Source organism: Fistularia commersonii, chromosome 28 (assembly GCF_037954325.1).
Source record: "Fistularia commersonii isolate RoL2024-O1a breed Wild chromosome 28, RoL_Fcom_v1.0, whole genome shotgun sequence".
NCBI classification, from domain to species: Eukaryota; Metazoa; Chordata; class Actinopteri; order Syngnathiformes; family Fistulariidae; genus Fistularia; species Fistularia commersonii.
This window is the reverse complement of record NC_141311.1, coordinates 624,979-651,099: the sequence shown is the minus strand read 5'-3', so window position 1 is coordinate 651,099 and position 26,121 is coordinate 624,979. Positions and strand designations below refer to the sequence as shown.

The following is a 26,121-nucleotide window of genomic DNA, read 5'->3' as shown; positions in this document are numbered from 1 at the left end:
GACGTCGCTGCAGGTGCGAGACTCACGGTCACACAGGGGGACCGTGAACGCTGTGATTGGCATCTCATAAAAGACAACACACACCTGCACATCTCAATCGCACTTCATGAAAACACGCCGCGACTATATTTCCCAAATCTGTCATAAATGCAAAGTTGATAGACAGTCCCGGCTCCAGGGAGCCTCGTGAGGCCGAGCCGCCGCCGCCCCCCGGGGCGAGCCGGCGTGATGAACGCACCGACTCGGGTTACAGCCGGCTCACCTGGGACAGGCTGACGGCGGCTCTGATTGATCCCCGAAACGGAGGAGCCTGTGGGAAAATTGTAAACCGACCCGGAGCAGATGTCAAACGGTCCGGCAGGAATGCACGTACGGGACCAGAGCGGAGGCAAAAAGAATCCTATTTTCTTACATATCACGTTAACAAAGTAGCTTTCATTGATGTATTTTACCCTCCAGATCCTCCATTATAACTGAAATAAACACCTTATGACTACATCGGGGTTCCGTTGCAGCACAATCTCATGCGCTCTTTCCATCGCACTCAGCCTTGCATCTTAGCATGTTAGCATGTTTACTTGTTTGCATGTTTACATTACATTACATTACATTTGGCAGACGCTTTTATCCAAAGCGACTTACAATAGAGGACATAGGGACTGCAAATAACACTTGCAAATACAAGATGCACAGGAAATATATAGAACAGTAAGCTGGGGTTAGTTTTTTTTTGTTTAGTTTTTTTAAGACAAAAACGTACACATACGTACACACACACACACACACACACACTGCATAGCCTAACTTGGTGCCTAACCTGATCTGGGGCAGCTCAAGCATCAGCGCAGTAAAAAGTCCTGAAAGAGAAAAGATAGAGAGAGATAATGCTAGTCTTGTTGCTTCCGGAAGTTTGTTCCACCATACATGTTTGCATGTTTGCATGCAACGAGGACCTCAGTGACCATCTGTCCTTCTCAAGGTCCTGCATCCACCACCAGAGGGACCCATAGCACCGGCAGCGGTTTAACTGCAAACAGGATGCACACTGAGGGAACTGGATCCCTGTGCAGAAACTGGACTAGATCTCCTTCCTGGACATCTCGCAGCAGGAATGAGGTGAGTAAAACTTCAATCAACCCTAACATGTGGAAATATATATGTGCACCGTTATAGACTTAGTAAATAGCATTGGAGGAGGCAGGGGGTTCGGGGGGCATCAGATGATTTCCAGAAGGCCTGAAAAGCAAAACAAGACTGTAGAAGATGCGTTATAATGCAGATATTGTTTGGGTTGAGAAGGCTGCTGATGCTGGGCCTTCGGGGTAAAAAGCCCAGACCTCCATCCCATCCGATCAGGACCAGAACCAATGCAGCCGAACAGAAGGCCTACCTTTAGTCGTCCTCTAAGAAACCGCGCTTTACGTCTTCTGAACGATTGACGTGCACAGAAGAGGAGAGAGGAGGGCAGCTACACTTACATCGGACGCTATTTTCATATTTGATGTCGTAATAGGTTTAACTGTCTATAATCGGTCTTTACCCGCAGGGTCATGTCATGATGACGCTGAAAGTTCATTCACAAAGCAAAGACATTCTTACCAGAGAAAAACACCAGAGCACTTTGTTTTCAGTGATTGTGTTTGATTAGCCCAGGGGGCGGCGACCCGCGGCTCCCTCTGGCTTTTGAAAATAATTAACAGCTATTCATTTATTTTATTGTAGTTTAAATTTGAAGATTATGGAGATCTTGTAACATCTAAATAAAAGGTGTTAAAATATTGCATTTTATATATATATATAAACAGCACACAGACAGAGGACAGCATTTTTGGTTTGCTGCTGGTGGTTTATAAAAGTTTGCCTTTTTTGCATAAATACAAGAAGGACTCAAACAGACACTGAGTATTTTGCTTAAAAGTAAACTTCAACACGACGTCTTTTGTTCAGAGTTGAAAATGTTTTCCCTGCATTTCGTCATTGATTTAAAAAAAATGTAACACACATTTTTATACATGGCATAAAGGCAAAAAAAACAAAGCAACATAAGATGCCGTGTCAATTCATTTTGCACTTCAACAGTGTTGTTTGGCTTCCGGTGTTTTCTTTACTGTGGGGAAAAGGTAAAGGTCGCCGACCCCTGGATCAGCAGACGTGCAGCACAGAGGTTGGAGGCTTCGGCTCACACCAAGAAGCTCCTTGCTTCTATTCCAACCAGGGACCTGTGTGTGTGTGTGGAGTCTCCATGTTCTCCTCCAGGTTCCTCCCACAGTCCAGACTCGTGCGTGAGGTTCATTGGAGACCCGGCGTGGTCCGATCCTGTGAACGGTCGCGTGTCTCTGGAGCGACTGCATGGCGAAGACCTGCAGCTGACGGCTTCACAGAGTATTGATCCTCGCACGCTGTGGAAACCGCAAACCTCTCCCCGCCACGGGCCCCTGGAGGCCCCGGGATCTGAACTTTAACCCACACACTTCCACACAAAAACAAACAATCCCGATTTGTCTAAAATCAATCTCTTTAATTAACAGTTCTGCTGACCGATAATTAGCCGGTGGGATTCCTGGAGGCGTCACCAGCAGCAGAGCAAACAGGTGGTGTTACAGTACCGCCACCTGCTGAGCCACACACACACACACACACACACACACACACACACACACACACACACACACACACACACACACACACTTGATCAGTCATTTCCACTGGAAAAAAGCTTCTTTCTTCTTGCTTCTATTGTTTCCCCTCCACCCTGAAGGTCATGGTCACCACGTCCCCGATGCCCGCCTGCAGCTCGTCGTGCTCCTGCACGGCGGACACCCCCTTCGGGGTGCCGGTGAGGATCAGGTCGCCCTCCTCCAGGGTGATGATGTCGCTGATGTAGCTGATGAGGTAGGGGATGGAGAAGATCATCTGGGAGGTGCTGCCGTTTTGCCGCAGCTGGTCGTTGACCTTCAGCCACAGCCGGACGTCCCCCGGCTCGGGGATGCGCTCTTTGGGGATGAACTCGCTGACCGGGCAGGAGGTGTCGAAGGCCTTCGCCAGGGTCCAGGGGAGACCTTTGGACTTGCACTCGTCCTGGACGTCCCGGGCCGTCATGTCCAAGCACAGGGCGTATCCGGCCACATGCTCCATGGCTTCGGCCTGAGGGATGGCCGAGCCCCCCTTGCCGATCACCACCCCCAGCTCCACCTCATGGTGCAGGCTGCAGGTGTAGGCCGGAACCAGGACGGGCGAACCCTCCCGGACGTACGCGGACGGCGGCTTCAGGAACAGCACCGGCTCGGTCGGAACCGCGTTCTTCAGCTCTTTGGCGTGGTCCGCGTAGTTCCTCCCGACGCAGATGATCTTTCGCCCCCATTCCCAGAAGCGAGAGATGTGTCGCGCCGTCATCCCGCGGTCGTCCGCGTCCGCTCCGTTCCGGTTCGCCTCGACTCTGACCGGCCGGGATCACCGACCTACGGAGGGCCTGCGGGGACAGACGGCGCGCATGCGCAGTGGACGGAGATGACCGCGGTCATTTAAAAAATTAAAAAAACAACACGGATACATATCTCAACCGCACGTTATAGTAGTTCAACGAGTTTAGTGACGAAACGTAAAAATAAATTAGCTTAAATAGTCGATATTAACGTATGGCCGATCCCCTCCCCCGAAGTTGATTGGCTGGGGCTGGGAGAGGGTCTGTGACGTCAAGGGGGCGGATGCGGAAGTCAACCCGAACTGAACTTTTCTGGTCTGAACGGGCGTGATTAGGCGTCTGTTGTTGTTGTTATGTTATTCCGGTCCCTCGCAGGGAGTGCCTGCACTCTGATAGGAGCCGCGACAGCCTTGAAATTCGGTACGTTGTGGACCATCTTCGCCACGTCCATCCCGGGTTGTCGAATCCTTCTTAACGCTTTCCTGTTTTTTTGTTATTACACGGCATCGGCGGCGGCGGTGAGGGGTCCCGCGTCAGTTTGCTCTAATAAAAGTGATTAAATGTTGTTTTAAAACAGTTGATTTCTGCAGAAATGTAAGAAAAGTAAAGCAAAAGCAGACGCCGATTCCCGGCCGGCTATCCAGGCCCGTACCTGACAGCGTCCTCACCTGTCCGGTGCGGTGTTGTGTGCAGCTCCCGTGGAGGTCCGGGCCCACGCAGCCGCTCTGCTCCACGCCGCCGCGGACAGGAAGTCGCTCCTGGTGGAACAAGACAACATGAGGGTCGAACTTGTGCCGGCGCTCAGTGACAACTACATGTACCTGCTGATAGACAAGGACACCAGAGAGGCGGCCGTCGTCGACCCGGTGGAGCCCGTCAAGGTGTGTGTGATCCACCTCAACACACACACCTTTTGGACAAACGAAAAAAAAAAACAACTAAAAAGTGTTTACTCTTGTATTCGCGGTAAAGAAACAGGTTTCTGCTGTCCTTGCAAGATAATATAACACTAAAATGATGCAATATGTATTTGCAGAGGTGAACAGATGCACAGTCGTGTGTATGCATACACAGATGTGTGGTTTCTTCAACAGTTTATCCGTAGATGTTGAATCTCCAGATGTGTATGCTACATGTGTGCCCTCCTATTGCCCCAAAGGGACAAACATAGTGTGTCTGATTATCCATGCTGTTGGATATGACGCAGTCTAGATACGGTACTTTTATTCACGAGCGACAGGAGTGTATTTTGCACCAGCCCGGTGTTACATTCACAGTTTAGCACGGCTGCCGCTGTTATTACTGCTGGTGATGTTTACAACTCTTTCAGCTCTTCAAATGTCAGAGGATACTCGAGGCATTCGCAATCAATCCGTCCCCGAAGCAATGGAGTTGGAAGGAAACAAATAACCCGTGGCCAAGCCATGTGTAATGAGGGAAAAAGCCTTTATTAGTAGTAACTCAGGTTACAATTTAGTCGTTACCATTCAAGTCAGTGTGTGTTTCTACTCTTCATAACAAAAGATAAACCATTTATTTTGCAACTTCTAGGAGTGTCTTCCCTTCCTGTGCTTTCCTTCATTGTAATAACAAACGTCCTCTCGATTCCTATTCGTCATCATTGTTTTTGGACGATGAATTGAGCGTTGTCTGGTCATAACGGGTTGGGATGTACCTTCTCTCACAGGTGATGGAGGCTGTCAGGAAGCACGGGGTAAAGCTCACGGCAATTCTGACCACGCATCACCACTGGTACGCCGAGCTTCGGGAACACCAACGTGCTCATATTCTCGAGGCCCGGAAGGTGTAACGTACCCACAGTTCTTGCCTTCTCTCCCAAGGGATCACGCTAGTGGAAATGAGAAGATGGTGAAGATGATCCCCGGGCTGAGGGTCTACGGAGGCGACGACAGAGTCGACGCATTAACAAAGAAAGTTTCCCACTCCAACAAGTTGAAAGTAAGGCTGCCCGACAAAACTATCCATCCCGCAGTCCAGCGACCACAGACGCACAGGAAACATATTTCTTTATGACGTGCGTGGTGCTGAATCCACTGAAAATGCTCATGGGGTCTGTGTGGGGTCTCCCAGGTGGGCTCTCTCAGTGTCAAATGCCTGTTCACACCGTGTCACACGACCGGTCACATTTGCTACTACGTGACGAAAGAAAACAGCAGCGAGCCTCCAGCTGTCTTCACAGGTACGTGCGGTCCGGCCTGCTCTCCACGTGCAATCCATTGCAGAAGGCACCGATTCCGGAGACGCGTCTGACCAAAACACTGGGCGTCGAAGGTCCTTCTCATCGCTCTGCAGCCCGTGACCCTTTAACGCCCCGGGACTGTTTCTCCTTTCCATGCAGGGGACACTCTGTTTGTGGCCGGCTGTGGTAAATTCTTCGAGGGTACCGCAGAGCAGATGTATAAAGCCTTGATAGAAACGCTGGGAACTCTGCCTCCTGAGACGGTAGCTCAATCCAAACTCTGCATTCCGGTCAGTCTGTGAAGATACCGAGGTGAACGAAACACTAATCCCGCCACGTTTGTTTTGTCGTCGCAGCGCGTTTACTGCGGTCACGAGTACACCGTAAGCAACCTGAAATTTGCTCGCCACGTGGAACCGGACAATGAGGCAATCCAGAAGAAGCTGGTGTGGGCGAAGGTACGGGCCTCGCCTACGCACGGTCACCTCGGCCAGGAGATTTCTCATTAACCACAGGAAATAATAACACGCTGACTTGCTCGTGCAGGAAAAATGCAGCAAAGGAGAGCCGACCATCCCGTCCACCTTGGCCGACGAGTTCGCTTTTAACCCTTTTATGAGAGTCAAGTATGTAAAAATCACTCCAAATACAAGCTCGGTTTTCATACACATCGTAATGCTATCCTTAGAGAGAGTTTGTTTTCAGTTAGATTTAACTGAAACATCATTTTTAATTATCCAAAATGCATTTGACGTTTGTTCTCACTGAGTAAATAACCATAGAAAGTCAGTTCAGATATTGTTATTTCACTGTCGCATTGCAAATAAGGCATATTATTTCACATTTTCATGTTAAATTTCGAGCTTTTTTATTGCAATTTTGAAATATTTTTTATGATTTTTAGGTTAAAAAAAATCAAAAAAATTTTTTTGATTTTAAATGTTCAGTTAATTAAATTACTGATTTGAAGACAATTTCCTCACAATTATAATGTTTTTTTCTGTTATTGTGAGAATAACTACAAACATCAACATTGCAACTCAACAATCCAAGAAATTTCCACAGATGTTTAAACTCCTCAAATTGAATGATCTCACCTTCTGGGATCCTGCAGTCCGTTGTTTTGAGGCCCACAGTTCCCGTGGATGTGCTGACATGCAAGTATTTCTGATATCGCTTAGAGAGAAGTCCGTGCAAGACCACGTGAAGCAGACCGATTCCATTGAAACCATGAGAAGCCTCAGGAAAGAGAAGGACAACTTCCGGGTGCCGAAGGAGTGACCGCTTGGCGCTCATTCTGCTGAATGCTGATGTTTTCTGACCCGTCACCGTTTCAAGCCGTCCATAGAATGTTAAAGGGGAAATCTGCAAATCATCTTCAAAATCGCAAGAAATAAGATCCATCACAGCCACCGTCACTAGAAAATACCAGTTCTCGTTTTAGTTGTTTTTGGCAACTGTCTTAACTGTGGTTTGGTCGTCGTAAGGAATATATGGCCATTCATTGAATGCTTTAAACAACAAAGAACTTTGTTAATTTGTAAATGGAAATTTGAATTCTATCGAGTACTGTGTTGTTAATCGAATGAGAATGTACAAACTAATATATACTTTCCTATTTTGACTTTCTCTCATCACATCAGTCATAAATTGATCCGGGATTCTCTCTTCTTTATCCTTTGTTTGGCCCACTATTCTCTGTTACGCACGAGAGCTTTTTATCTCATCCCCCTTTAAGAAAAGTAGAATATAAGTTTGTCCACTTATTTAATTATTTGGGAAATTATGCGCTTGACACAAAATGCTCTTTTCGCACGTTAGGTACGATCTTACAAAATAGATTGCATGATGTTCTGGTGCAGAAATAAATGCATTTGATGTAAAAATGGTTAAGGTCTACCTTGATTTATATTAAAGCACAACAATATAGGGTGGGCCATGAGGAAGCTTGTTTAATGTAATGATTAATCAGTATGGCCTCAGTCTATTGGGAAATGATAAGTAAACAGAAGACAGCACTTTATTTGTCCCGCTGCCGAGAAATTGTTCTTTACCGGTACTTTAATAGGAACTCGGTTCATTCAGGCACTATAAACCCAGACACACGGTAAAGATTTTAACTTTTATTTTAGGAATAAATTATTAAAATGGAGCGGTAGCATGAAATCATACGTCACTATTGTGGAAAACTGGTATTTATCTAAAATAAATAAAAACACTGATTGTGCGTTCTTTCTCTGAGGATGAAAGATAAATAAATAATGTTTAGTAGAGGTAATTTGGTGAACTGTCTTGATTAACAATGAAATAGATCTACACCCAAAATATAAACAATAGGGATGCTGAATTTTTCCGGCTCGATTGTTATACCTTGTTGCCACGTTAGCTCCCTACTCTCGCGAGATCTCCTGCTAGCATCAGAGTTGTAGTTCTCTGAGCCGGTCGGAGGAGAAAACAAACCCAACCGATATCATTCAAGGTAACAACGTCAAACTTTGCCTGCGAACACATATTAAATTCGATATGACTTCCTCCGTGGGGAAAACTATTCGCGACTCGTCTTCGGTGTTTATAATTTGAGGGCGCTTTTAAAACAGTCGCATGTTTTGAACACGCTAACTTAATTATTAGCTAGTTGTCACAAATAGCCGAGCAATGCTAATAGATGCTTTACTTTCCATCCAGCACCGAAGTGCCCGTCTGCGCATGCGTGTGAGGAGGGGCCATGAAGGTAAAGGTGATCTCCATCCTGGAGGACAACTACATGTACCTGGTCATTGAGGAGCACAGTAAGGTGGCCATAGCCGTGGATCCTGCGGTGCCACACCGGGTGAGAGATGATCACCGGGGGCGAGGAAACACATTTCGCCTTCTGGGGTTTGCAGAAGATCATGGGCTCTGGAGTGAGAGCAGGGAGCTGGTGGAGGAACATCCAGAGAGGTGGAGGTATGACCTGGAGAGGAGAGGGATGGAGGTTAGCTGCGGCAGGACAGAAGACACGTGTGCTGATGAGAAGAACAGTGAGGCCGCGGAGGGTGGAGATGAAGAGGGTGCAGGAGTTTAGTGTGATGGGGGACAACTGTCCAGAGCAATGTTGAGGGTGGAGAAGAGGTGGAGGAACGGAGGTGAGAGCAGCCATGGTGTCTGGTTTGGAAGAGCAGGAGGCAGAGGTGAAGATGTGGAGGTTCCTCTTTGGGAGTGAGGAGGATGGAATCTATCAGAGGGTCGGCACACGTTAGATGTTCTGGAGGTAAAAGACCGAGGAGGGACGGCGAAGATCTGGGTAGAAGGATGCTGAGGTTGCAGGAGGTCTGGAGGAGGACCAGAGGAGGTTCGTGGATGGAGGGAAGGAGGACAGGAAGTGAGGCAGAAGTTTGAGAGTAACCGGTGTGGAAGCCGGACGTGGCAGCAGCTGCTTCAGTACAACTGAAAACATAAGATCTCAATATCTACCAAGGCTTTCCCTCCAACATCAGCTAAACCAGGGGTCGGCAACCCATGCTGCTCTTCCATCTTTACACTGCCGCTCCGAGCGGCTTGGGAAAATAAATGATAAATATTTAATTGAAGTATATTTCATTTGTGTTAATTCCTATTTTTAACTTTTAGTTCTAAGTTGGGAGATTATTGTGATCCTGAAATATTAAATAAAATTATATTTATTATTTTTCGCCGCTCAAAATAACGTCACACCGGCGGAAGCCGGTAAAGTCCCGATTTGCAGATGCTGTGTGCAGAAGTCCCATAAACCAGGTGAAATAAATATTTATGAAGATATTTTGCAAAGATTTATTTTTTATTGTTTACTGTCACCGTGATTTTTTTCCCGATTTATTTTTAAAATTCAGGTCAAGGCTCCGCTAAACGCTCTGAAAGCTCAAAGCTCAAAATGAGTTCATTACATAAATAAAATTTAATTTTCTCTGCAATACTTTGTGAATTTCAGAAGCAACACACTTCACACTTGTTTATACAAAGTGTAAAGGTAATAAAAAGCAATATATACAGTGGTACCTTTATTTTAGACGTCAAAAAGTAATTGCGGCTCCCAGTGTTTTCTTTTCCGAGGAAACCGGGTCCAAATGTCTCTTTGGGTGTTGAGGGTTGCCGACCCCTGAGCTAAACCATCAGAACTAGTAGGAGGAAATGACCGTAACCCCAAAACTGCAGGCATCCGGGGGCCGGGACTGCCGCTCCGTCTCGTCTTTTAAATCCAATAAGCCGTAACATTTGTTTCTTTTCCCAACCCCCCCCCCCCCCGCAGCGACGTCCAGCTACTTAAGACATCTGCATGTTCGTGTTCCAGCGAAACAGGTAGAAACGATATTTTCCTCCAACAGCTGCTAGAAATAGTGAAGAGAGAGGGTGTGTCTTTGGTGGCTGTTCTCACAACACACCATCACTGGTAAGGCCGTAGAGCGAGGTAAGAGCTCAGATCCAACCCGCGTCCACGTGAAAACCCCTTCCTTCCTCCACGCCAGGGACCACGCCCGGGGCAACGAGGCTCTGCTGAAGGACGTGCCGGGGCTGCGGGTGTACGGGGCCGACCAGCGGATCGGCGGCCTCACCGACCAGGTCGCCCACGCTCAGGAGCTCAAGGTGTCCGAGGCGGGGAGGCGGGGAGGCCGGGAGGCGGGGAGCGTCGCGTCCGAGGGGATCCCCTTCTCTGACGGCTTCTGTGCTCCTTCCCCGTCTTCGCAGTTCGGCTCCATCAACGTGAGGTGCCTGTTCACCCCCTGCCACACCTCCGGACACATGTGCTTCTTCGTCTGGGAGGACGAGTGCTCCGACGCCCCCGCCGTCTTCACAGGTCAGAGGTCGCGGGCGCACGTTTCTCCTCGCCGCTTCGGAAAGACGGGCTGAACGTGTGCGCTCTGCCGGTCGCCAGGGGATACGCTGTTTATCGGCGGATGCGGGAAGTTCCTGGAAGGCACGGCCGAGCAGATGTACCACAATCTCACCCAAGTGCTGGGCTCCTTACCGGAGGACACGGCAAGTGACCGAGAAGGTCTTTGAGATGTTGTGGGTCACAGGAAAAACACTTAAAATAAGGATATTTCAGTGTGTTTTGACTGCAGACCATCTCCAAAGAGGCCTTTTGACTGCAGGAACTTAAACCCAGGAGCTTTTTGAGAAGCTTTGTTTCCACCCGGCTCCTGGGTGCAAGTTCACGTCAAGGCTCGCCGACGGTCCCCTCAGGTGGTGGGACTTTCCAGAACGGATAGAGTGTGCTGGGTGCCAACCTGACCTTTGTGAACCCGCAGAAGGTGTTCTGTGGCCACGAGTACACCATTAAGAACCTGAAGTTCGCCATGCTGGTGGAGCCGGACAACGAGAAGGTCAAAGAGATGCTCGGCTGGGCCAGGGTGAGACGTCTTCTCCTTCCGACCTTCGGCTCGAGCGGGAAATTCATCTTCTCTCTGGATGCAGATCTCCAGATGCGCGCGGCTGTTAAGTTAAAGTTCATGTCTTCACAGGCCAGAGACGACGAGGACAAACCCACCGTGCCGTCCACTCTGATGGAGGAGTTCCAGTACAACCCCTTCCTGCGTCTCTCGTGAGTGTGGATTCGGTGCGACTCGATCCAAAACTCCAACGCTTCGTCTATTTGTATTAAATTGTGTGTTTCTCTGCTTTAGCTTCCCTCCACGACAGCGCTGTGCGTACATAGGACACGGAAAGTTACTCCAGGACAGTGTAGATCCTGAAAATACCGTCTCGTTTCTCACCGCAGGGAGGAAGCTGTGCAGAAATTCACGGGGAAGACGGACCCCGTGGAGGTGCTGAGGGTCCTGCGGAAAGAGAAGGACAAATTCAAGAAGCCGAAGGAGAGGCTCCCCCCCCACGCCATGATGGCTCTGGAGTGGGGGTTGCTCAGACCTTGAGGTCCAGACCGAGCGTGCCGAACAGAATGAGGTCGATCGACAGGATGTAGCAACTAAACCTCCCTAGACCTTGTGTTCTCTCCATTTCTAATGTCTCCCGGCCATTTGGGACGAGAAGAGCCGACAAAGAAGAGAAGCCGAGCCGCCGACCTTGAACATGAAGCCACTGCTGCAGACGGACGTCACCCGGTCGGCACCTCCGCCTCGCAGCAAGAAGGTCCTCAGCAAGATTCTGTGTGTGTGTGTGTGTGTGTTCTGCGCGGGGTTCCTCCGGCTTCCTCCCGCAGTCCAAACACACGCACAAGTGGCCGAGGGTCGCACCGACAGCCGGAACCGAGTATATCAGGACTCCAAAACTAACCCCAAACCGGATCATTTCAAATGTGGTCTGCCGTTCCGGTCGTCGTGCCCCAAAGTTCTCACAGTTGTAACATCTAAAAACAACAGCTGTGGCAGAGCCGTTGAGTTATTCCGTCGAGGTTTGATGCCGATTGCTTTTGCTAACACTAGAAAGCGCAAAGGTCGGTCTCGGGGGACATCGGGTCAGTTATGAAGCAGTTGAGGGAAGGTCAACTCAGAGTAGTTAATTCACACAAGGACCCGGGGTTGCAGAGTGGAGCTGCACAGGAACGACGATTTAGCGTTACGGGCTGAATGACCTTGTACAGTCACAGCTATTGTTTTTGGAGCTCCTGTACAAAATGCCAACGTGAAGCTGCTCTCACACGATGTTCCCAGCTGGGGGTGGAAGGGCTGGTTTCACGGTCACTTCTGCACCACAGTGTCGGAGAACATCGTTCCCTGAAACGTGTTTGTGTTCTGGCTTTACGAGCCCATTTCACCAGGTCAGCCTCTTCTGTCGCTTGGAATTTTCAATGATTTAAAAATCCACACGCTGATTTGTGTGAGTTGGTGACTCTCTAAGAGAAGCTCGGCACAACGTAACGTAGCGGCTGTGACTTCAGTTTATTTTTCAAAAAATAAAAACATCATCTTTACATTAAAAGACAATTACAAATAGATTTATTAAACTCACATTTTATATTGAAAACATATCATTGCATTGTTAAGAAACCTTCATAGTGTGAAATCATGATGTAGCCTGGTGAGCGAACCTTCTTTCCCCCGGCCGCCCGCTCCAAAAGAGTCTTCTGGAGGAACGCCTGCCAGATGAAGCAGCCATCGGCCGATCATCTAGCCAGCAACATCACCACTTGATTGCCAGGCCGTTGGTCATCTTCTCCACGGGGTGGTAGCGAGTGTGCAGCAGCTCCCGGGCTCTTTCCTCGCCCACGCTGTGCAGCCAGGACCGGTAGAGCTCCGACACCCGGGCGTCGTCCTGCGGACGTAGGACCTGCTCCGCCTTGTAAAGTTCTTCCACCTTCTGGAGGAGCTCCTTCGGGTTCTGACCGGGGGAGGGTTTCACCTGGCCGCCCCCGTTTAGACAACCTGAATATGAACGACAGCAAAAAGGGTCGAGTCACGTTTCAGTTTGCCGCTTCAATCGAGGAATGGTGGGAGACAGGAGAGTCTTTTAGAAGTTGTGATGTTTCTTTGCACCTGATGGACAGGCCATGACCTCCACAAAGTGGTACGGCGATTTCCCCCTTTTGAGTTTCTGCACCAGGTTCTGGATGTTGCGGAAGCCGTACGTGGAGGCGAAGCGCAAAACGACGGCGCCGTCCTTCTCCAGCATCACCTCCTGGAAGTCGTTGTTCCTACAGCACAAGCAGAGGAACCTGGATCTGTCCTCCGTTGCCACTGATTCCAACTGGAGTTATCCAGGAGACGCATCCTCCGAGCTCCACCATAGAGGTCACTTCATGTGAACACTCACCTCAGTGTCTTATATTTGAGTTCCTTAACCTCCTCGCCAAAGAGCCGCTGGGCTGCATATGTGAAGACGTGATGAAGGTAACCTCCCGAACCGCTGCCGGCGTGGCTCAAGAAATCATCCCCGCTCACGTTGCTGAACCTGGGTGTGCGACAACAAGTTTCAAGTCCCATCAGTTCTCCTCAATGACCCACGGTGTGCGACGCTCCTGAGTCACTGAAGGTGTGAAATGATGAGATGTTCGAACACGATATTCAGAAGAAGACAGCAAACCCTCGCTGCGTAGCGGTTCGGCTACTTTGTGTTTTTTTTTTGTTTTTGTCATTCGGTTCTCGTGATTTATCGTTACATAGCCATAGGAAGAAAAAAGATGTAAAATTAAACTAAAATTCAATTTATAATATGATTAAAATATGAGCTCTCGCTGAGATGATGCAGTCTGCCGGGGAGTTGGAAAAGGGAAGCGACAAGAGGAGGAAGAAATTGCTGGTCTCACACTGGAATGACCCGCTGCTTTGACAAACGCCGCAAAAACCCTGCAAAATAAATCGCAAGATCGGAGCGACGAAACGCTTCGGTCGGTCCGCTTTTGTAACTTGATGGACGGCGCCGTGGCAGTTTAGAAAAACATTTTCAAGCAGAGAAAAAGCAGAGAAAGCGACGGTCTATTATGATGTTTCGGAAGAAAGAAACATCAGTAAAGCAGATCGTGCATGGAGGTTCGTAAAGGGTCGACTGAAGTTCTGTAATTCTGTACATTTCAAGACTCTCTGTATGTACCAATACAATGACCACGTCTCTACTTGGCGGGTGTTCACGTTTTGAGGGGGGTCTTGCAGAAAGTGAGGGTCCACTGTATCAGGGAAAGGAGACTCTCATGTCAGACGCTTCTTTTTCAGAGAAAGATACATGACTGGATGCCAGGAAACACAAAACTCACAGTGTATCTGGTGGTGCAGGAGCCACGTCATTCAGAGAGATATTCTTCTCCTCCAGCAGTTTCTGAACTTCTCCTAGCACACGGAGTAAGAGGTCGTGAGTGGCAGCGAGAAAAGAGGATGCTGCGCATCTCCTCCTCCGGAGAACGTCACAGAGCGACCGTACCTGAGGTGATGACGAGGTCCACCTCTCTGGTGTCAGCTTTTCCCATGTAGAAGTCGGACCTGGACGCCTCGAGTTTCTTGTCGAAGCAGGGCATCACCGCCATGTGGTAGATCTGCTGCGGGCTCAGGCCCTGACAGTAAAAACACACCCCGCAAAGATCAGCGAGTTTCTGACGTTCCAAACATGCACAGACGCCCCGTTATGGCAAGGAGACAACCACGACAACCAAGACATCGTATCGCTGAAAGGATGAAACATCATGGCTTCCTCTTTACTGCAGCGAGCCGGAAGATTTTAAGCAGGAAAATGAAATCCCAGCGACAGCGTTGCGACGCCACAGCACGTGCACGGATGAATACCTGTTGTTTTGCAAAGTAGTCTTTGACCAGAGACCCCATCATCTGCTGAGGGGAGCGGGTGGTGCTGATGTATGGAAGGATAAAGGTCCCATGAGTCTTCTCCGCATAGCAGATCCAACCTACACCGGACACGGATAACAAATGATAAATGGTTTTGTCTTCTGTATTTGCATCAGCTATGACAGCTTACGCAAACTAATGTGAATAATGTCACAATATCCATGGAGCGTGTGTGTTGGCTCATGACAGAGGAAAACACAAAACATGACAAAAGTTGTTTTTTTTTCTAATTTTGTGATGAAATCAATCAATCAATAAGTTTAAGTTTTACTTAAAAACTTACATTCCTGTCCTTGTGATTGAAGAGTTTCCCTTTCTTTAAATGTTTTCTACCAGCTGGACTTTTATTCATAGCGTGATGTATTTATTTTGAGCCTTGTTTATGTTTCAATCCCTCACGAAGGACAAGAAAACTTTATATTTCCATCTTTTAGAGATAACAGTGTACAATTTTGTGGATTATCTCATTTTGCAATTTTGCTAATCTAAATTGCAGAGAAGTTCACCTGGACAGGCAGACGTCATCATGGGCAGAGCCTGGCTGTCCTGCTCCTTCCTCTGGAAACGTTCCAGGAACTCTCGCTGGCTTTCCAGCAGGCTGAACGTCCGACTGAAGTTTGTGTCAAACACATGGTGAACTCCTGAAACGCAAACCGCCGCATCAGAAAGGTAGACTTTTTCTTTTTTTCCTCTTTTCGACCGCTTTCACCAGACTGACCACGACAGCAGGGCTGTTCGAATGCAACTCGAAGTCGGCCTGGTTGTTCAAGACTTTTATTTAAAATGAACGATTCCCAGGCAGTGTCAAGTGTGTTTTACACCACAGGGATTTTCATGTCGTACAGACTTTAACAAATATTAGGTGACCAAAACAATTATAAACCTGTGCTTTTTATTGAGAAATACTTCAACCGAAGGGGCTTTAATCAAACTGGCATCTGTTCCAGCAAAGTGACATATGGCACGGATAGTTTTATTCCGCAGCACGGTTGGGGTTTGGGGTTTTTTTGAATCTCAGAGATCAAAGTGACCCACCACTAGGTCGTTTCCATGCTCTTTTCCCACCCTTGGCCTAAATCCACCCGCTCTGTTGCTAGATTTCCGGAATGAGTGAGCAGTGTGATTCACAAGGGCCATTTCCCCTCACCGATGCTTTTGAAAAAAGAAGTCAGCCTCCTTCCTGCCTCGCTGCTGCTGAGGCCAAAGTGTGCCGCGAGGGAAGCTCTGGACTGCGGCGACACTGACACCACGACCACCTTCCGCTCTGTCTCTGCGTTCTGTGGAGGGTCACAGCTGTCGTGAGCTGACATGTAATCCACCACGCACGATGCACGACACACATATATTTACCTTATTTTCATTTAACACCTTGAACAGCTCCTCGTGGCTTTGCTGTGTGATGAGGACACTCTCTGCTGAGGTTATACAGCCACTGCAGGCCAGGCAGTCGTTCAGTGTGATCTTGGCTTTCGCTAGCTTCTCCTTCTCCCCATCCTATAAGCAAACATGTGTCAAGCTTTGGTAAAGCGAAGAAGAACGTTGGTACATCTCACCATATGGGTTCGAATTAACACGCACTTGGTTAATTTGGACGTAACTGCCGTCATCTTCTATTTGAATTTTGGCCAGAGATTTGCCTTGTTTCTTCTCAACCTTGACGGGTTTCACACATGCCTGCAAGATAAAGGTGGCACATGAGACAACCTGTAAGCACGTGAATCAGAACAACATGTGTCTGAATGCTAACTCTACCGAAGTCCACACGAAATGGCACACGCGGCATAAACAAATGCAAATCCAAAACTAAAACAGTCTGTCTGCCGGCTAAACCCTTCAGATGACTGATATCTTCATTAGTGTAGCCGACGGCTGAGCTTTATATTTGTCACCCTGGTAATAAAAGCAGCAAGTCTGGTCAACAAACAACACATCTTAAAGCAATCCTGTGTTCAAATTTAGAGCACAGTTTCCATTAATATTCAGAAAAGCCCTCGGCTGCCTGCCTGCCTGCCTGCCTGCCTGCCTCAGGTGGGGAACGACCACTGCTATTACTGCGGGCTTGCATCATAGCTAGCATTACTCAAGCGGCTACTTAACTACGCAATAGGCTTTAAGTGGTGAAAATGACTGGTTTCACGAACTCAACTTGTCGTAATCCACTTCACTTCGCATGACGATGAATTACTGAAAGACCTATTCGATCTTTTGGCGGATATTTTCCACTCTACCCGCTGTCGAGCCATTCTGACACCGAGTGCTAGGTGAGTTAGCATCCCGCTATCGTTAAAAAAACTATTATATCTAAAACGCGTACGAAGAAATGGGAGCGTTTTATATTTCTTCACTTTCCCCCCTTATCGTCTGCCTTTAACATCATCCCTTCACGGGCAAAGATAAATGTCAGTACCTGCGAAGGGGTGATAAAATCATCGAGGTCTGTCAACTGCAGCACCCCGCTGAAGTGAGAAGCCATGGTTGTTGCCGTAAAGTGTTTTTTGTTTACATTCGGTGTCGTAAAAAGCTCGCCATGCCTCCCTGTTCACCAGCTGGTTAGTCACAACTGGATAATCTTGCTCGGAGAAAAATAAGAATAATATATCCCAAGTGCCCTCCTTGGTTACCAATCGTGCCTCATTAACCGTTTTCTCCATTATCTTTGTGTTTCTACAATGTTTTCCTAATATGTTCAAAGACATAGTTTTTATACTTGTTGTGTCATATACGATTTGTTTTTTCATGTCAAATTGACGTTTTCACGACATTGATGCAGAGCAATCATCACCGTATTGAAGCGATAAGTTGATTGACCAATGTTTCCCGGTGTATTAGAGCGTTGCTCATTTTGTGTTGAATTACATCACGTCATTTACACCGATTTGGGGCTTTTATGTAACAATCATTTAGTGCAAAGAGGCAATGCTTTATGGCTTAATAGTCAACATATAAAGATTTAGCATTGCACCATGAACATTTACTGTTTTAGAAAAAAAAAGACAAGTAAGGGATTGCACCTTATGATTTATTAATTCATATATCAAGAATGAAGCCATACTATTATATAGGAACGTTTGCTGATAATATTTGACCTGAAAGAAAAAAAAAACACACCAATATCACATGGACCAAATCTAGATATTTTGTTCCTAATATAGTTGCAAATTTAAGAGAAGAGTTATTGTGGTCAAACTGAAACAATTCATTGAAAAATAAATATTATACATAATAAGAATAAGAATAAGAACAACTTTATTTATCCCAAAGGAAATTATTGTGCCAGAGTTTCAAGTAAAACATAACAATAATAAATAAATATTATAATAAATAAATGAATTTAATTTTTTTTTAAATTGAAATCTGTTCTGGCTAAATGTTTTTTTTTACCTTTATTGAACTTAAAGTATAAACAAACAAAACATATAAACAAATGAACCTGGCAAAATGCAATCGTACATTAGTGACATTAAACAGGCATCAGGAAACATAAAGACACTTATTTAGTATAAAATCAATTAACTGTAAGAGTAAACAAGAGTAAAGGCCTGAGAGAAACAATGTAAACTTTGAGAACAAAAATAGTGGGAATACAATATGTATTTAACTCAATGGATCTAAGGGAATATCATTCATAAAACAGTAATTTTTTTGGTTTCAAAGACTATTTTATTTAATTCAATTTTTTTTTAAGAATGATAAAATTGGGGGGAGGGGGGCATTCTTGCATTCTGTTTTTGTTATGAAGACCACAGAGTTCATCTCTTTCGTTTACCTAAAAGTAAACATGTAATAAAAAAGCATAGTGCTATAAAACAAAAGCATTATGTCATCTTTTGAGAGCTAAATCGGTGATGATGGAATTTTTTTTCTTTCACCCATTTTTGAGTTTTAGCCCAAAAACGGTGTACTTTTTCGCAGTAGAAAGAAAAACACATGATCTGTGGTTTCAATATCGTTTTCACAAAATGTACAGATAATACTGTCAATATGAAAGCGTTACGTTATTGTTACTGTTGATATTATTGATATTTCAAAGCATGTGTCTTTTGTTGGTTTTTTTTTTGTGAATAGTTTTTTTTCACATATTTTTCAAATTGAACATAACGTATTACTCGTTTTTGGCCTTTTTTCCCTAAGTTTTAAGGCTGCATGTCTTTTGTTGTTATGACTACGGGGTCGTAAATCCGCCATGTTCCCTCCCCGCAGCGGCGTTGCGACAGAGACGGAGAACTCTAACGACATGAATGTGGAAAATAATCATACGGCAGGAACGGACAAGGAGCCAACGAAAGACGGCAGCGAGACGCTCGCCATACACTCCACCATCGGGGACGAAGGTGGGTCCCGCCGCTCTCCGAGAACAGGAAAATAAGAAGTTTTATCCGGGCCTGTGCTTTGTAATTCCACCATCATGAAACGATGCTAGCAGCTAGCTGTGTTAGCAACGCAAGCTAAAGTGTAGCTTCTCTGTTAGCCTCGCTTAAAAACATCCTATTAGTATTAGCGGCGCGGCGAACCGCTCCGCGAACAAGCCAGGTGGATAAAAATTTAATGTGACTGGGTAACGCCGGGGTTGTTTTTTTATTTTGTCAGATGAGGATGTTCACAAATGCGGACGATGTCAGTCGGAGTTTTCCACTTTGGAGGCGTTCATCCAGCACAAGCTGCACCGCGGCTGCAGGCGTGCGGGGAACCAGGCGAGCCCGGCGGCCGGCAAGCAGGCTGCCGTCCAGCCGGTAGGAGCTCCGCGACACGCTCGGCTATTTTCCCCTCAAAATGCGTCGTTTATAAAGCGAATACATCCACTGGATCTCGTTATTCGTGCCTTTTTAGCAGGCTGTCAACGGGAGCGCGTCAGACAAGAAAGCAGCCGGGGAGTCGAACCCTGAGGAGCCGGAGACCAACGCTAAAGGTAGATGGAAGCTTCATTACATTACATTACATTTGGCAGACGCTTTTATCCAAAGCGACTTACAATAGAGGACATAAGGACTGCAAATACACTTGCAAATACACGATGCACAGGAAATATACAGAACAGTAAGCTGGGGTTAGTGAGTTGTTTTTTTTTGACATAGACGTACACATACTTACACAGAAACACACACACTGCATAGCCTAACTTGCTGCCTAACCTGATCTGGGGCATCAGCGCAGTAAAAAGTCCTGAAATAGAACAGTTTTTACCTGTTTCTTGAAGGTTGAGAGAGATGATGCTAGTCTTGTTGCTTCCGGAAGTTTGTTCCACCACTGAGGTAGTAGAACTGAGAACAGTTTCGCCTGAGATCGCTTGGAGCGAGCAGAAGGTACTGCTAGTAGGTTTGTATTAGAGGAACGCAGCTCTCTGCCGGGAACATAAGGTCTTATTCAGACTTCGAGTTATCCACCCCAAGCACAGGATGATCTCGATCTTCTTCCTCACAGAAGAAAACGGCGATGTGTCGCGTCAGAGGAAGAGAATCCCCCCGATCAAGGTGACGGAGCAGCTGCAGGCTGCAGAAGGAGCCCCGTCCGAGCAGCCCGATGGGGACAAAGTTGTTTTCAAAGTCAGTCCGGAGGGACGCTACATTTGCCAGCTCTGTGAGAAAACATTTAAAACGGTGAGGATGTTTGTGCATGATTATATATTCACGTTTGTGTCGGCCATCCTCTCGAATTAACACTCCGTTTCCATTCTCACCGAACAGACCAACATTTTGAGAACTCACTTGAAAACTCACAGCGACCAGAAGAATTTTTTTTGCAACCTCTGTGAGACGTCCTTTCGCACCAAAGGTTCCCTGATCCGTCACAAACGCCGTCACACCGGTACGCATCTAACGTCCGCCGACGTTACGCATCTCCGCCACCGCCGTAAATGTTCTTGTTAAAGCGACTCACGGCTCTACTCTGGTGCTTCGCTCGTGCAGATGAGCGACCGTATCGCTGCAACCTGTGCGGCCTGGCCTTCCGAGAGTCCGGAGCCCTCACCAGACACCTGAAGTCCCTCACGCCGTGCACGGAGAAGATCCGCTTCGTTCAGTACAAGGAGATCCTGGTCAGCAAGGACGGGATGCAGAAAGGTCTGCTTTGTCGTGACGGATAGTGGAATTTAGGAGACGTTCGTTCAGACCGTCTGAAACGTCTACCTCGGTTTTATTTGTTAATCGGGCATTTTAATGTTCATTTCTCGAGGAGCTCATCCTTGGAGGACTGTTGAGACCAGTATTAATTTTTAGTAAAGTCAAATGTTTTGGTATTTAATGGAAAATTCGTGGTAGGAACATGATTAACTAGTCCAGGAGTCGGCAACCCGTAACACCCAAAGAGCCATTTGGACCCGGTTTCCTCGGAAAAGAAAACACTGGGAGCCGCAATTACTTTTTGACGTCTAAAATAAAGGTACCACTGTATATATTGCTTTTTATTACCTTTACACTTTGTATAAACAAGTGTGAAGTGTGTTGCTTCTGAAATTCACAAAGTATTACAGAGAAAATTAAATTTTATTTATGTAATGAACTCATTTTGAGCTTTGAGCTTTCAGAGCCTTTAGCGGAGCCTTGACCTGAATTTTAAAAATAAATCGGGAAAAAAATCACTGTGACAGTAAACAATAAAAAATAAATCTTTGCAAAATATCTTCATAAATATCTATTTTACCTGGTTTATAGGACTTCTGCTCCTGAACTTCTGCGCACAGCATCTGCAAATCGGGACTTTACCGGTGTGACGTTATTTTGAGCGGCAAAGAATAATAAATATAATTTTATTTAATATTTCAAGATCACAATAGTCTTCCAACTTACAACTAAAAGTTAAAAAAAGGAATTAACACAAATGAAATATACTTCAATTAAATATTTATCATTTATTTTCCCAAGCCGCTCGGAGCCGCAGTGTAAAGATGGAAGAGCAGCATGGGTTGCCGACCCCTGAACTAGACGGTCGTAGTTCTCGACAAATAAATGTCAAAGCTACGCTAAGCTAAGCTATCAGTCACTCAAAATCTAAGATCTGGACGGCGCCGGAGTCGAGGATTCAAAGAAATTCGGTCACTGACGGGTGAGTGTGAATCCCCCAGGAGTTGACTGTGATCCTGCCGCAGTGCCCGTCCAGCAAGAGGTGGTGGTCGTGGAGCAGCAGCCCGAAGAGCAGGAGGTGGTCGAGGCTCAGACGGCAGTAGTCAGTTTAGTGGAGGCCGGTTCCCAGGAGGTCATCCATCAGCTCCACTTCACCATGGAGGTGGACGGGGAGCCTCAGGAGCAGCAGGTACACGGGAGACTTTCACCAAACTGCCTTCAGTTTTACTGTCGACGGCATCTTTGGAAATGTCTTCGTGTGGAGAAGTTTTTTTTTTACCTTCAGCTCCTGTTTCATGTCACTCTTCCTGGCTCAAGGTGGTGGTGGAGCAATCTCAGGCAGAAGCTCTCGCCGCCGCTGCAGCCGCGGGAGACAATCTCATCTGCCAGGCCATCATCAACTCTGGCATCGCCCTGAGAACGGAGGAGGCCGTGGCGGCGGAGGAGGAGGAGGAGGAGGAGGAGGAGGCGGCGGCGCCGCAGGAGATGGAGAAGGTGGTCACAGACTGTCCTGGTGCCGAGGAGAGTATGACGGAGATCCAGGTCAAAGAAGAGTTCGTGGAGATGGAGGCGGAGGTAAGAGCGAGGAGGAGGAGGAGGCGCTGCTCGGGCTGCTCATCTTCCTCCATCTAATCCTCATCACTCCCCGTCCATCCATAGACCTCCTCGGTCGTCCTGCAGGCCTCCTGCCTGGCAGCTCCATCTCAGCGTCCTCCTCAGCTCTTCCAAGCAGATCATTTTGCGCCGACGTCTCGTTCTCGCGACGTCCGTCGATCATCATTTTAGTCCCATGATGTATAATGGTGTCGCGTCGCATCCTTCCCTTACCTGGAAACAACGGGATTTATGTATTTGCCGGAATTGAAAAGTTGACAAATAGTCGACTTAACCTGGTCGCTTGTGCCGCTGGAGTTTCTGTTCCGGTCCCACGGCGGTCTGTAATATGTCTTTTCCCAGGAAGCTGGAGACGGAGAGGAGAAAATATCTGCCAAATTGCACACGTGTCCACACTGTAATCGCTCTTTCAAGGGCTTGAGCTATTTTCGGTTTCATCTCAAGGGCCATTTTGGTAAGTCCACGGAAGTGAGCGGTACTCGGAATGGTAATGGATCTTGTCTCCGCACGCAGCTCACGTGCGCTCTCCACGCAGGCTACAAGCCCTTTAAGTGCACTCTTTGCCAAAGAGAGTTTTTGAGCGGGTACCTTCTCAAGAAACACATGGAAGTGCACGTCAGCGAGAGGCGGTACAAGTGCGGCGAGTGCGGCAAGCTGTACAAAACCATCGGGCACGTACGTGAACACATGAGGGCCCACTCAGATGAGCGACCCTACCACTGCGCCCGCTGCAACAAGGGCTACAAGACCAAGGTAATTCCCGCTCACCCTCTTTCTTTGTCATGTTTTCTCCTATAAATCCCAAGTAATGTTTAATCCTCTTCCGACGCATATCTGTGTGTCGTCTAGAACGCCTTGCAGGTCCATCAGAGGACTCACGGGGACGAGAAGCCCTATGTGTGTCAGTTCTGCTTGGGAGGCTTCAGAGAGAAGGGATCTCTGGTGCGACACATCCGCCGGCACACCGGAGAGAAGCCTTTCAAGTGTCCCAAGTGTGGACGGGCCTTCGCCGAACACGGGACGCTCAACCGACACATGCGCGCTAAAGGTCAGCCGGACGGACGGGAAGGATATTAAAAAAAAAAAAAAAGTCGGCGCTTTTTTTCTGACCTTGTCTAAATGTGCTTTCTGCCAGGAGGCTGCCATAAGGACGAGTCGCGTAAGCAGTCGGAAGAGGTGACGGAGGAGCAGGCGTCGGTGGACGGCCTCGCCACGGCGGCCATCATCTCCGAGGACCCTCACGCCGTCCTGGTCGAGTTTTCCTCCGTGGTGGCCGACACGCAGGAGTACATCATCAAGGTGAGGGTCGCGAGGAAGCCGGATCACCGCGTCGGCTGGATAAGAACGGGAAACCCGAACGCGTCGATCGGCGGATGTTCTGTTGAACGCTGTCAGCTTGAGCAGGCGGGAGATTGAAAAGGTGAAAGACAGAGCGTGAAATCTGAACGGAAGTTTGTGACAAATGTTTGAGAAATACGTTTGTGTGTGTTGTTGTTTTTTTTTTTGACCGCGGGACACTTAAAACGTGAACTCAGACTCACGACTCAAGGGTTGATTACAAAAGAGAGAACGATAGGAAGTCTAGCAACGGCTGTGTCTCATTATCCAAGTTGAAATAATGAATTCAGGATGCAGAGGAAGCACATTCACAAACACCTCCTCCGGTTCTGCGGCCGACGGCAGGAAAAGGGCAGCGCGCGGGCGCTCGGCAGACCGGAGCTGGACGACTGCTACGACCGTGTGTGCGTTTTTATATTTCGTCCAGAAAAACGTCTGATATTAGGTGGGCGACAGCAGGGAAGGACGCCATTTGACCGCCAGGCAGCCACGCCATTGGTTGCGGGAGTCTGAGCGTCCAAAAGCTTTGAGAGACCGGCAGGATGTGACCTCTGACCTCGGGGATAGGGGACGGAGATCCAAATATTTTTTTTTGGGGGGTTCCGGGACGTAACGGCTGCAGTCGGTGGCGCCGTCACTGTTCATCCATCTTCTCCTGTCCTCCGCAGACTCAAAGCGAGGAGGAGATGCAGGAGGAGGAGGTGACTCTCATCCAAGACGGCCAAAATGAGGTCAGTGCACGTGAATGACATCATCGGCGCCGAGCTGCAGCGCCATCCCTAACGCCGGCCCGCCTCTCCGCCAGATGGGGAGTCACATCATGAAGGTGGTGCAGCAGATCGTCAGCCAGTCCCAGGGCGCCGGCGGCGCCGGCGGCCACCAGATCATCGTGCGCAACGTGGCCGTGAACGAGGAGGGCGCGTCCATCTCCGACTGCGGCGACACCATCACCATCGCCACGCCGGAGAGCCTGACGGAGCAGGTGGCCATGACGCTGGCCTCCGCCATCAGCGACGGGACGCTCCTGGCCACGACCGGGGCCGTGGAGACGGCGGACGGGACGGTCGCTATGGTTACCACCGAAGAAGCGGCGGAGGAAGGAATACAAGTGGTGCAGCAGCAGGAGGAATACGTCATCACCTCTCCGGAGGAGGTGGAGATTCAGACGGTCATTGTGTGACTGAAGAGGACGTCAGGTGGTCCTCAGCCAAAGTCCAGCCAAAGTGGAAGTTCAGGATGTGAAGAGCGGTTCCGTTATGTATTTCGTTGTTTTGTTTTTTTAAAAATAATGTTTTTTTTTTTTTTTTTATATCATCCCCTGCGTTTTGAAGTGCACCGCAGGTCAAACACCAGATTAAACCCACATTGTTCGCTGGAGGACATGCACAGGGGTCTCGCAGCCAGAGGGCGAGCCGGTCAGCGGCGGAAAACGACCGTTGGCGTCGAGTTTATCTGTCCGTGCCGGAACGACTCACGTTTCCAGGTGTTTTCCCTTCCGGTCTGTGAAATGGCGTAACCGGGTTCAGGCGGGAGACGCCGTCTGACACCGGGAGTGTTTTGTTTACATGAAGAACGGAGATCTGAGCTCCGTTAGTGCACTTGTCGTTGCTTTTCAAAGCAGGACACCCCGAAAGACTCCAGGGACGTCGGACGGTGTTACTGGTGGAACATTTGTCTGTGTCGAAGCATGACCGCGTCACCAGCACTCACCGAGAAGCAGAGGAACCTTCAAATAAATGCTATTTTCATATAAAGACGTCTTGATCGCATCCTTCTTTACGGTTCTTTTCCCTGCCTGAGAAATGAGACGGCTGTTAGAGAGTTCTCCAAAGTCAAACTTGTTTATTGGTAGTTAATGCGTGAATGTTCTGGAACATCTCTGCTGACAATGAATCGCTTGTTATCTTTTCGCAAGTTTTACGTCGCAGAACAAATTCCGCCCGGGCCAAGAGAAGGTAAGACGATCTCCTGGGCTCGCGGTGAAGGCGCCTGGCGTCGTCGAGGCCCGATCATCTGCAGTCGGCGTAACCTTGAGCGCCTCGGCGGGCCGCGTCGAGGTTAACGCGGTCGCTATAATCGGAGAAGCGTCCCTGGCTGGTACGCCGCGGTTTCTGGGTCATTCCTCAGCCCTCGGAGAGCCCCCTGCTCCCCCACCCTCGTCCACGCCAGCAACAGAGGGAGACAGAGAGAGAGGAGAGGACGGAGCGAGAGATGGAGGAAAAGGTATTTATAGAAAAATGGGGCTTCGCG

The 26,121-nt window shown here is 48.0% G+C and overlaps 5 protein-coding genes across 8 annotated transcripts; 3 read left to right on the top strand and 2 right to left on the bottom strand.

Moving 5' to 3' along the window:
• Positions 1-1,825: 1,825 nt before the first annotated feature.
• On the bottom strand, positions 1,826-4,169 carry fahd1 (FAH domain containing oxaloacetate decarboxylase 1). The gene is made up of 2 exons (XM_086175747.1): positions 4,090-4,169; positions 1,826-3,469 (listed from the first exon to the last, which is right to left on the bottom strand). The coding sequence occupies exon 2, from the start codon at positions 3,391-3,393 to the stop codon at positions 2,734-2,736; it is 660 nt and encodes a 219-aa protein (XP_086031873.1). The 5' UTR covers positions 3,394-3,469; positions 4,090-4,169; the 3' UTR covers positions 1,826-2,733.
• On the top strand, positions 3,683-7,510 carry LOC147217072 (hydroxyacylglutathione hydrolase, mitochondrial-like). Its single transcript, XM_086175746.1, has 9 exons — positions 3,683-3,841; positions 4,115-4,302; positions 5,109-5,173; positions 5,263-5,380; positions 5,513-5,621; positions 5,781-5,884; positions 5,978-6,079; positions 6,168-6,247; positions 6,803-7,510. Exons 1-9 carry the CDS (start codon positions 3,775-3,777, stop codon positions 6,900-6,902), a joined length of 933 nt encoding a protein of 310 aa, XP_086031872.1. The 5' UTR covers positions 3,683-3,774; the 3' UTR covers positions 6,903-7,510.
• Positions 7,511-8,044: 534 nt separating this feature from the next.
• Positions 8,045-12,517, top strand: LOC147217071 (hydroxyacylglutathione hydrolase-like protein). The gene is made up of 10 exons (XM_086175626.1): positions 8,045-8,100; positions 8,307-8,451; positions 9,962-10,026; positions 10,103-10,220; positions 10,323-10,431; positions 10,510-10,613; positions 10,886-10,987; positions 11,099-11,178; positions 11,356-11,507; positions 11,625-12,517. Exons 2-9 carry the CDS (start codon positions 8,347-8,349, stop codon positions 11,504-11,506), a joined length of 834 nt encoding a protein of 277 aa, XP_086031752.1. The 5' UTR covers positions 8,045-8,100; positions 8,307-8,346; the 3' UTR covers position 11,507; positions 11,625-12,517.
• Positions 12,455-17,362, bottom strand: ciao3 (cytosolic iron-sulfur assembly component 3). Its single transcript, XM_086175625.1, has 11 exons — positions 17,271-17,362; positions 16,442-16,537; positions 16,214-16,357; positions 16,011-16,140; positions 15,370-15,504; positions 14,804-14,922; positions 14,445-14,574; positions 14,281-14,353; positions 13,344-13,481; positions 13,067-13,224; positions 12,455-12,955 (listed from the first exon to the last, which is right to left on the bottom strand). The coding sequence occupies exons 1-11, from the start codon at positions 17,334-17,336 to the stop codon at positions 12,714-12,716; spliced, it is 1,431 nt and encodes a 476-aa protein (XP_086031751.1). The 5' UTR covers positions 17,337-17,362; the 3' UTR covers positions 12,455-12,713.
• A 1,682-nt stretch (positions 17,363-19,044) lies between these two features.
• Positions 19,045-25,625, top strand: e4f1 (E4F transcription factor 1). 4 transcript variants are annotated; one of them, XM_086176262.1, is made up of 14 exons: positions 19,045-19,194; positions 19,451-19,593; positions 19,691-19,769; positions 20,282-20,457; positions 20,545-20,665; positions 20,767-20,919; positions 21,921-22,108; positions 22,237-22,494; positions 22,876-22,987; positions 23,069-23,286; positions 23,383-23,581; positions 23,669-23,832; positions 24,540-24,602; positions 24,677-25,625. In XM_086176262.1, the coding sequence occupies exons 1-14, from the start codon at positions 19,047-19,049 to the stop codon at positions 25,049-25,051; spliced, it is 2,397 nt and encodes a 798-aa protein (XP_086032388.1). In that variant the 5' UTR covers positions 19,045-19,046; the 3' UTR covers positions 25,052-25,625. The 4 variants fall into 4 exon arrangements, with proteins under 4 accessions (XP_086032388.1, XP_086032385.1, XP_086032386.1 ...); XM_086176259.1 differs by having other exon boundaries at positions 19,069-19,194; positions 19,694-19,769; XM_086176260.1 differs by having other exon boundaries at positions 19,069-19,194; positions 21,945-22,108.
• Positions 25,626-26,121: the final 496 nt, after the last annotated feature.